The following is an 11,460-nucleotide window of genomic DNA, read 5'->3' as shown; positions in this document are numbered from 1 at the left end:
AAGAGTGTCAGTTGTGGGGCTGCTGTGCTCTTTAAATGCTTGATGTTCCTGCCACAGTGAAATACAGAACCACAGAATGGCTGAGATGGGAAGGGACCTTTGGAGAGCATCCAGTCCAACCCCCTGCTCCAGCGGGGTCACCTACAGCAGGTTGCTCAGGGCTGTGTCCTGTTGGGATTTGAATACCTGCAAGGATGGAGACTCCACAACCTCTCTGGGCAACCTATGGCACTGTTTCATCACCAGCACAGCAATTGTTGTTTTTTCCTTTGGGTTGCTGGTTTGTTTTGTTTTGGTTTTTGTTGGTGTTTTGTTTTGGTTTGGTTTTTTTTATGGTTAAGTGGAACTCCTTGTATTTCAGATTTTCCCGTGTCTTATACCTGAACAATATCAGAAAACACTTTCAATATGTACTGTTCATCTTTGTTACAGGTCGTATTATTAGTCTCATTTTCTGGCAGATTTAGTGTGTTGGGGGGGAAGGTGTGGTGGTTTGTGGGGTTTTTTCTAGAGTAAGTTCTTCATGTGGTTATTTTTCAGAAGGTTTTCTGAGAGTGGCACTGATATAAGTCTGAGGATTAACCATGCTCAAATATTCTATTCCAGATGAGAGCGAAGATTTCCGGAAGCTTGCAGAAAGGGAAATCACCTCTTGTGAAGAAGAGATAGCTGAACTGAAACACCAGGTTAGATCCCCTTTAAAAGCCTCTATTTCCTTGCCATTCCAGAATTGACAAAGCCATATTGTCTTCTGATCAAAATAAGATGTATGCAATAAAGTCTTCTCCTCCTCCCCTCCTTGCCTATTATACTCCTCAACTGGTGTCTGCTACCCAAGGAAAATGAAAATGCAGATGGTATAGAGACAGCCTGTAAGTGCCCACTTGTGTCTGAAATTCTTTGGATCCATAAGTCTGTATGAGTAGGGGCTATAGGTTGTCTTCTATCAAAATAAGATGTATGCAATAAAGTCTTCTCCTCCTCCCCTCCTTGCCTATTATACTCCTCAACTGGTGTCTGCTACCCAAGGAAAATGAAAATGCAGATGGTATAGAGACAGCCTGTAAGTGCCCACTTGTATCTGAAATTCTTTGTCTTCTCTGGGTGTACCTTTATGGATGCCTAGCTTTTTATCTATTGGAAACATTAAACTTGCATAGTATCACACACACTGGTGTTTTGTTAAAAAAATAGGTTAATATATGTAACTACTTTAGACTGCTACCTTATAGAGGTTCTACATAGAATCTGTTATTTAACATAAAAATAATTATCTTTACGTAAGCAAACTGTTACATATTCTTAATGTTACTGATGAAGCAGAAGCCGGTATTGTCACATTCTTTATTCTGATGATGACAATACAACAGTCACTTTATAACCATTTTTGTAAATGGTTATGATTTTGCCAAAAGAAGAAGTTGTCTGTGGAAGGAAGCATCACCCAATGCTAATAAAGGAAGATGACTGAAAAGCATTTGCAAATCGTAGGGAGTTTTGAGCCAACCTGCAAAACTGAGATACATTTTGGTTCTAGTGTATCTTTCTCCTACAGATTAGTTTAAGGCTGGCTCTCCCTTTTTAAATAAATAAATGAATACTGCAGCTGAGTTGATGAAGTACTGCGTTCCTCAACATCTATGCTTTCTTAGCTCTGCAGTCGAGACTGGGTTAAAAGCGAATCTGATGAGAAGGGAGATGCTCAGTTGTCGCAGAAACCAGCATGTATCCTGTGGTGTCCCAGCGTCGCAGGGCTCCTGATGAGTGAAAACTTCTGTGAATTTTCCTAGGTCTTGCGAGAGACCTGCGTAGCTCCTGCGGCCATGAACAGACGCAGAGAGCCTCCCTGCAATGCAGCATACCCCCACCTCTTCCTGACTGCTGCCACTTCACTGAGAGGCGCGAGAAGCCTGTCCTCTGGGCAGCCCATGAGTTAGTGCAGGAGAACACAGCTGAGATCGATTACAGACTTGTCTGGCATTTTGTACTAGCTCAGCTGTGGCTAGCAGTGTCAGAGGGAGGTCTTAGCTGGGTGTTTTTGTATTCGCAGATAGTGTTGCTTTTGGTTCCTTCAGAAGAAACAGACAAGAGTGATCTTGTCATGGAAGTAACCGCTGGAGTTGGAGGGCAGGAAGCCATGCTGTTCACTTCGGAGATATTTCATATGTATCAACGATATGCTGCCTATAAAAACTGGAAATTTGAAATATTAGAATACTTTCCCAGTGAAATAGGTCAGTAATGAAAATACCTAATCTTTGTGATTTTTAATTTAAGTTCAAACACTCATGACACTTGAATTTCATGACTACAGGAAGCTAATTTGCACTAACTTAATTTTAGAAATGGAAGATTGTTTGAATGTCTGAGTACAGTTTTCCTCAGCTTCTGTATTTGAGAATGAAATTCCATTTCAGAACTACTATTAAAATACTAAAGTACTAAAGAATAAAACTTCTCTTTCAGTAGTTTCAAAAAGCAGAAATGAAACTATGTGCTTGTTGGAATAAAATTCAGAATGTGATGCAGATATGTTGTTTTAGCTTTATTTTTTTTACAAATACATGTCACACATACTTTTTATTTGGATATGCTGTTTGACTTAGTTAATGTTTCTGGTGTTTATAAGAGGTCTGTTTATTATTGTGGATCCCTTGGCAGAAAGGGATCTGTATAATTAAAACTATTCTTGAGGTTTAATCTAAAGCATCTTAAATTTATCTGAAATAATGTCATCTGAGTATTTATGTAAGGAATTGGGATGTTTGGATATAGGTCATCTGTAACAGCTAATGGATGAGCAAAGTGAGGGAATTGTTGAGGCTTTGAGAGGAGAGGTAAGAGAGAGAATTATTTATTAGAGTCTTCAACTAAAATTTCACAGTTAATCAGTTTAATAGATTGATGTTATTGCCTGAGCAGTCCTACTTTTTTCTTTTTGTCTGTTTTGATGTCCTTTCGCTTAAACTGTCAGAGGCTTTGCTTTTCATGACTGGGATAGATATTTTCAAGTATCAAGTAACCTTTCGGTTACAACCATGTGGAAATTGACAAAAAAAAAATCCACAGCTCTCCTAATTGAGCTGCTCATGTCAGTGAGTTACTTTCACCTTCTAATGAGGGTCTTTCTGTGCCCTAAGACCCTGCTTGCATAAGTACAGTTTTTTATTCACTGTTACATGTGGAGGGATTAGAAGAAGGTTCAAAAATTGAACTCCATGGAAGAAATAGTGAGATATCACAAACTGGGAACTTGAAAATCTGGGTACAGACTTGATCTGTTGTCTGTATTCACACTTCAAAAAAGGGAGGCCCATGTCTTCACCTTGCAGATGCACAGATACAGTTGCACTTACTGTGGATTTCACTTACACTTGTGGGTTCTTAATCTTTAATAGAATTTGATTTTAAAAAGTGTAAAGTAAGTCTCTAAAATGTTGGAATAATTTTCTTTAGAGTTCTTAGTAGGTGACTTATTTCAAGTTGATGAACACGAACTCGGGTTTTCACAGGATCAGAATCTCCTGGAGTGGCTGCTGTCGATTCAATGAATACATATTTTTTATTTTAATGACACTTGAATTCAGTATTGTCTGTTATATAGATTTGTTGCTGTTAATAAACTTCTTTTATTGTCAAGAGGTTGCTTCTCCAGTAAACTGCTTGCACAGTTCAAGTGAAGGTAGGGTTGAGAAGAAGCTTCGTGTTACAGCACAGCTTGTTGCTGAAAGAAAGAAAGTCACATTTACGTTTATTCACGACCAGACAAATGCTTTGCCAGGAGCTCAGCCAGTTCAGTGGTCAAAGCTGAGAGAAATCAATGGGCTTTTTTTTTTAAGTAAATGGGATAAACACGGTGCAGGTTAGATGGGTGTAAACAGAATGGGGGAAAGGTCTGGGTCTTCTTCATTTCATATACTAGGGAGAGAGGAGAGTTGCCCTTTCCACTGAGGCAAGACTTAGATGGGGTAAACCCCAGCAGTCACAACTTCACCTTCAGAGAGCAGTTTCACAGTCAGTTTAAACGAGGGCTGTCCCACCTTCTGGTCAGCAGTATGTTCCTTCTCTCTCTCAGCTCTAGCAATTTTGAGGCTGCAGTGCTAATCCGGATCCAGTGATCGGGTTTAAAAGCTCTCTGTTATTGGGTAGTTTTAAGTCAGGTCTGACTCAATTTGCAATCCTGTGATTGGGAGAGAAGGGGAGTTGGGCTTGGCTACCCTTTTGGTGAAAGTTCAGGCCTTGGACAAGGAGCCCACACCCTCAGAGGCATTCTCCTTAATGCCTTAAATGGGAAATTGAAGTAATATGTTAACCTAGTGTGTGTGTATATATATATATATATCTTTTTCTCTTTGCCCTCAAACCCCTATTTTATCTTTGTAACTGCTAGGTTTTTAAGGGATATATATTTATTTTAAACTCTTTTGTCTTGCTGAGGGCTTGCCTGTGCACTGAAATTAATGTTTAGGAAGGTTAGGATGTAAATTTAGAGAAAAAGAAAGGCAGCCCTAGCCTTTGTCAGCCTCTTGAAGGGTTATTTTCTGATTTTACTTGCATGACCATGTATTATCAAAACTGAGGAGCTAGAAATAAATTGTGAGGTAGGGGCACTATAGATGGCACTGCCATTGAAAGGCATGTTTGAACCCTCAGGTTCAAAGTGTCTGTGCTGTGCTGTGTAAGAACGGAGTTAAGGATGCTTGCTGGTGACACTAGGCTGTTGCATCCCATCCACACTCCATTTTTATGGACTGCAGGAGCACAAGCAATGTCCTATATTAAAACGTCAAACTCCCTCATTTCAGAGAGCTCCAGAATTTTGATGAAATGTGAATGTGAGCATGCGTGAACAAGGTGAATGGTAAACAAAGCTGCAATTAAGAATTGGTTTCTGACTTTACTGATTTACCCTAAGGGATACCACTGTGAGCAAATAGCACGTTCAAGATTTAGCATGCACATTAAAGCACAAACCCTTGTGTCGTTTATCCACTGCCTCTCGCCCTGTAGTGGCAGGCAGAGACACAGATGTGGGACTTTGTCTCAATCTGGGCATAAGATGCTACATAAAAAACATGTGCACGCTCACACTCTTGTTCTGTGCACATCAGCTTTCAGGATGAAAAGGGACATTTTAATTGAAATGGCCAAGCATATAGTTACTAAGAGCTGACCATATTTCACAGTCCTACAACATGTCTGCCAGCGTAGAGGGTTTGTTGAAATTTCATTGGGTTTGTCTGCATTTCGTATTAAACCTGTGTTGGTCATAGTTAATTTGAAGCAGTGTGACCTAAATACCTATCTTTGATCCAGTTCCTTGGTCATCTCATGCTAAGCACTACGGTGCCACTGGCACAGTGTTATCACTACAGACACTCCTGAATGTGTCGCAGGTGCGCCTGCAGCTCAAGTATACCGACTGTACCGGTGGTATATGTATTAATGCCAGGAGAGGTGAGGAAGAAAAGACAGAACATTAGCTTTTGCAATGAACTGCTTATCACGTAATTAATACTTGGCAGTAATGCCTTGCGTACATTCACATTATTTTTACTCCTGACATAGCCTGGCTTCTTCCTCACGTGCGGAGGTTGCTTGTGGGTTTTTTAGTGCTTGCTTTTATATATAAAGGAGTTATTATTATTATTTAAGTTTTATTAATCAACTACCTTAATTATTTTAGGTTATATAAGATTCTTTTAGAGTAAAGAAGATATATTTTGTTCATTTGAATAGCGTTTGTGTAACAGCAGAAAGATTTCACTGTACTAAACTGAAGATTTTGACTGATATTCTTATTTGTTAAGCTACATGGTTTATGGTCAGGTTTATTCTAAACATGACGGGTTTTTCTTACACAATTGATAGTAGATAATGGCTATAAATTAAGTTGGTGAAGCACTAGGTATGTTGAACAGTGCATTTGAATCGAAGTGGTACAGTTGGTACAAGTAGGAGAAAGATTTCAAAAGTCAGAAGGACAAAAAATGAGGTGAAGGAGAAAGGAAGAGGCAGTTCAGGCTATTTTCCACAAACAGGACAGTAAGAGGAAATATGTTTTAGTGAAGTTGTGAGGGAATGTGAGAATAAAAACATTTTCAAACCCTCTCCGTGAAAAACCTGCCCAACGTTCTGGGTGATGATTTTTTCCTGCTCTGCAGGGCATTTTCAGATTCTATGTTGTCTTCATTTTCTTTTTTTTTTTTTAAAGCTGCTATCTTGTCCCTGTGTTTGATTTCCTTAGTGTAGAGATAGCCTAAAATAGTATTTCTGAGAAGCACGTGCCTCTTTTCTTCAGCTGTGGTTTCATGTTGCAAAACTTCAATAGCAATACTCTTTCAAGGCTGCCTGTCTCCTCTTTAGTCATTCCCTTGGCACACTGTCCACTGTCCTGAGAATGGGATCTGGGAACTGAGCTGGAATAAAAACCAAAATGGGTGAAAATTACATTCATTTAGAGTGCCATCACTTTTCTCTCATCCTTCAGAGAGTTATACTGGCACGAATTAAGGGCTTGCACACCAGCAAACAAGGAAGAGCAAGAATGCTGTAAACTAGTTTTGCAACTCTTTTTGTCACAAAACCGTGATTGTATTGGGCTTTACTTCCAAGTTCCAAGCTGTTCAATGCTGGTTTTCAGTATATTGCTGTCAAGTGTTTTGCTGGATGTATTGGTAAGAGAGGCAGGAGTTGGAGTTCTTCTCGCTCCAACAGAGCAAAAGGTTAAAATGAAATGAAAGAGCAAATATGAGACATGGTTAGGATGAGAATGGATAGGAGGAGGAGTATGAATAATACTCATCCTTTAGTTAAAGAGTGGGTTTTTTCCCATTGAATGAAAAGCTTCTGAACTAACGATAGAAAAAAGATGTAGTTTCTGAAGGTGGCTTTCAAAATTTAATCTTTACATACTACTGCAATTTGATCTTGAACTTACTACTGGTGTTAGAGTTCTACTAAGGTTTATGATCATATGTGTACATGTATGTATAGGGTTTGTGACAGTTTGTATAAAAAAATTAAGTTAGCCTCTATGAAAAGGAATTTGACTGTCCTTTTCTTGAGATAGTATGTATGTATGTCTGGCTTTGTTTTTAAGAGTTTTCTTGCATTGTCAATATAATTCTGCGTTGGTAAATTCATAATTTTAAGAAATAAATGGCAATGGTGTCTAAATATACTGTTTGAAATATAACAGCATGGTACCAACAGTTTTTCTTACAGCTTTACAACTGTTTTTCTTCCATATTTAAGGTGGCCTAAGACATGCAGTTGCTAGTATAGCAGGTCTTGAGGCTTACAAGTACATGAAATTTGAAGGAGGAGTGCATCGTGTTCAGCGGGTGCCAAAGACAGAAAAACAAGGACGCATTCACACCAGCACAATGACTGTTGCAATATTGCCCCAACCTACTGAGGTAATATTTATATTTCAGTGTAATGGATTTTACCATGAGCAGTGTTTTTACATGATGTATTGCTGATGCCCAAGTGTCTTCTGACTCTCTGGTTAATCTCTTTTAATGATTTTTTTTTTTTAACCTCAGTTGTAAGCTAAGTCATATTTGGTTTGGGTTTTGTTTGTTTGTTTTTTGTTTTTTTTTCCTAGGGAGATGAAATAAAGAATTTATGAATTTCTTTATAATCCTGATCTCAGGAAAGTCACTGGCAGTTTACTTCACTGTAACGTGAAAATTCACTGTGACTGTCTTGCATGTTTTGTGGAAAACTTTACATTTTTTAAAAAGTAACAGAAGACTGAATTAGTTTACGGAGCTCATAGGGATTTCTTCTAGTACCTCCTCTTCCCCATTTTTGTAGTGTCCTCACTTTCCCCTTCCCAAGTTTATGGGTGATGATTGATTCTCACCACATTTGCTTGGTTAAAAACTACTGGCTAAGAATTAAAGCTTTGTTTTGATCTTTGTTTCATGTTGACCTAGCAAATTGTCAAACGTGTTACTCCTTCCTGTTATCTCCCAAAGTTGTCTTGTTCCTTCCTTCCAGAGACCCTCTCCTCATTCCAGAGCCAACCAAGGAAAATGCTCCATTTTAGCTATAAGCCATGTGGTCAAGTTCAAATATTGGTTAACTCTGCTGGAAAAGGGTGAAGAGCTTTCAGAAGAGGGGGAAGATTTTTGCTAAGGGATGGTTATGCCTTAAGCTACTATTTGTCTGATTTCCTGTTTTCTATCATGTCACATTCCAGTCTGGCTACAAGGATTTGTTAACATGTTTAGGAGTGGATGTGAGGTACCACAGCTACGACTCATAAACTTGAAAAAGTTTGGTCTTGCCTGAATGTGCCTTATAAATAAACCAGCTGTGCGTATTTGACATCTATGTAGAAAGAAACAACATAAATAATATGGTTTGTTTTTTTTCCTGTTTCCCATGACAGATGAGGCTGCAAATTAATCCAAAAGATCTACGGATAGAAACAAAGCGAGCTAGTGGAGCTGGAGGCCAGCATGTCAATACCACAGATAGTGCCGTACGGATTGTTCATATTCCAACAGGTGCTTCATTTTTTCCCTAGTATGAGATCTACATTGCAAAACTGCTATCAGAATTTCTTTTGAAACGCTGGTTTTATTTTCAAGCCTGAACAACTGTAGAGCAGAGTTTTCGTATAGTTTTCACATGTGTTTATAGTTCTCTAAATGCACCATCTTGTGCCCGCTCCACTTTGTAATAGTGAAGACTACTGGCTTTAGGAGGTAAGCTCTCCATTTTGCCGTTGAGCACGACACTCTGAAAGCATCCAGATCATTTTCTATGAAAAAGTTATCTTTAAGCTTTCCAGTAATGGAGAATAAACTGAAAAACAGAGTAGGTTAAAATCTAATGACTAGTCTCGGAAGGAGAGATTGCTCTATTTCCATATTAAAATATTGCTTTTAAATGCAGAGTGTACTCAGGATGCCATCTTCCATTTGTCTGCTGGCTCCTTGCCCATAGATTACACACACCCTTAGGAGGCCCATCCCCAGGGCTCAGGCTAGGAACCTTAGGAGGGATAAGATACACCCTCAAACGCTACCTGGTTTTAGCTGCCGTATCTTTGTTTTATTGCCATTCCTAAGCTTTTTACTTCCCTTTGAGCAATTCACAACAGCTGCCTTGACTTTCATTGCTTTTTAACTTTTCCTCTTCTCTACCACAAGCATTAGTCAGGCTTTACAGCCTCAGGGTAATCTCGAGTGCTCTTTATCCTCACGTATCCAGATTTTTGCTACTCATTTCTTCATATTTATTGAAGACATGAATCCATTCTGCTCTTGTTCCATCACCTCAGTAAAGCAGGAGGTAAACAGTGAACAGAATTCCGTTCAAGATATGATGACAGAAGGGTAGTCTAGATTCAAAAAGTTTTTGATTGCCTGCATGTTTGGAAAAAAGAAAGCCACAAATTTAACTCAGCAAATTATCTCATTTTTTGCTGCAGGCAGTTATTAGTGTTTGTTATAGTAATCTTAAATGCATTGCAAATTTTTTTGAGGTTATGCACTAGAGATGGTTCATAGGTGGTTTTATATCTCACCTTATCTTCTGACGTTTTCCTGTTCCACCTTTCCCTTCTTCATTCCTCTTGATCTCTCTTCCTTTAGTTGTCCTGTTACTTCTGTTTCTCTCATCCTAACCATTTATAAACCTTCATTGTGACCTAAAACGTTGTTTGTAAAGAAGTCTTGCATAAAGCAATGCTATGTAATCTTATAAAAGCATACTGTAATATTACCAGAGTTACTTAAATAAATCCAAATAGCAACTTAGCTTATGGTGTCTTCTTCCTGTATTTTTTTCCCTGCTCTTTTCTTAGGCTGTTCGCTTCTCATCTTAACTTGAATTGCATGTTTTTGGGGAGAGAAATCACACCTTTTTTTTTTAAGAAAATAGTGCCCACTTTTGTATACTCTGATCATATTCTATATACTCACTATCTCATGTTATTTTGCTGCTCCTTAAATCCTAAATTTCATGGAACTGCGGCCAAAAATTACAAGTATTAAAGGTGTCGTCTGTAAGTCAGATCACTTCACAAGTCTTTTATTTCATTGCCTAGCTGTTGTCCAACATATCAAATTAAATTTCTTGTCTTATGGCTTAAAGCACCTGTACAACTCAGCCTGCACTTCTCTCCCAAAGTGTATCGTTAGATATTAATAAGCCTGGACTTTTACATTGCCAGTCCAAAATATGTATTGAAGAAAGAAATAGCTTATCATAACGTAATAAAAATCTTCTAGAAATTGCAAAAATCTTTTAGTGTGTGTTACTGTTAAGTGTTACATTTCGTGATATTTTTGGCAGGGATCACATCTGAATGTCAGCAAGAAAGATCTCAAATTAGAAACAAAGAGAAGGCTATGCAAATGCTATGTGCTAAACTATACAACGCCAAACTGGAAGAAGAAACCAAAAAGAGAAACAGTGTTCGAAAGATTCAAGTAAGTTTCACTTAGTCAAGTATAATTCTGTATGAGCATATGTTCTTGGGGTAACTCCTGTGTTGAACTGCAAATACTAAATGGAAATATAGAGGAACAGGAGCCCAGGAGGGACTTACACAAGGCAAAAAAAAAAAAAAAAAAAAAAAAGTTGAGCAATAAAGGTCATATGTTAGCCAGACTTAAAATTTCAGTAGTATGTAAATTCTAGAGATCTAGTGAAACAAACTGGATTAGTGCAGGAAGAACCAGAACAGTATTAGAAAAAGATACAGTAAAATTGTTCTTTTACATGTTTGAGAACAAATATTGTAACTACTGAATTGGTCTAAGCACTATGTAACTATAAAAAATTTTGGATAATCGTGGGAGGAAGAGAAAGCTTTTGCTTTTGATGCCTAATCAATATTTCATCCTTTTTTAAAAAAGATGATAAACTGATTCTTCCTGTTTGATAGATGGGGACTAAAGGAAGATCAGAGAAGATCAGAACATACAACTTTCCACAGGACCGGATTACTGACCACAGGATAAGTAGATCAGTGCATCACATTGAGTGTTTCATGCTGGGGGAAGAAATGCTAGATGAAATGATACAAACTCTGAGAGAATATGCTGATTATGAATCCTTAATGGAAATTATTTCAGAAAATGAAAAAAGGAATCTATCCTGAACGTTGCTTTTTGTCAGCCCATTACAACAGATGTAGACATTTGTCTGCAAAGGAGCTTTGCGGAGCCGCACCCAGAAAATGCAACTGCTTTTCAGGTCATGAAAGACACCACAGCTTGTTCCCTCATACTGATAAACAGTTTTCTTACTTGCTGAGTAAAGGACTTTATTGCCTTTTCTATGAGACGTTATTGCTGCAGCAGTCCACTTAAAAAGTAAATTTGTCTGGGCAAGAAGAAAGTTGTTAACTTTCTCCACTGAGAAGATACCGATACACCACTCTTGAAAGGTACGCATTAAAAAATGAGCTATTTCTAGTTCCAGTTGTCATTT

At 38.2% G+C, this 11,460-nt stretch overlaps 1 protein-coding gene across 1 annotated transcript; it reads left to right on the top strand.

Moving 5' to 3' along the window:
• The first annotated feature begins 584 nt into the window (after positions 1 to 584).
• Positions 585 to 11,128, top strand: MTRF1L (mitochondrial translational release factor 1-like). The gene is made up of 6 exons (XM_010083959.1): positions 585 to 686; positions 2,051 to 2,234; positions 7,258 to 7,421; positions 8,405 to 8,522; positions 10,318 to 10,454; positions 10,913 to 11,128. Exons 1-6 carry the CDS (start codon positions 585 to 587, stop codon positions 11,126 to 11,128), a joined length of 921 nt encoding a protein of 306 aa, XP_010082261.1.
• The last annotated feature ends 332 nt before the right edge of the window (positions 11,129 to 11,460 follow it).

The sequence above is a fragment of the Pterocles gutturalis genome, unplaced genomic scaffold (assembly GCF_000699245.1).
Source record: "Pterocles gutturalis isolate BGI_N339 unplaced genomic scaffold, ASM69924v1 scaffold17605, whole genome shotgun sequence".
NCBI classification, from domain to species: Eukaryota; Metazoa; Chordata; class Aves; order Pterocliformes; family Pteroclidae; genus Pterocles; species Pterocles gutturalis.
The sequence above is the reverse complement of the archived record's forward strand: the minus strand, read 5'-3'. Positions and strand labels throughout refer to the sequence as shown.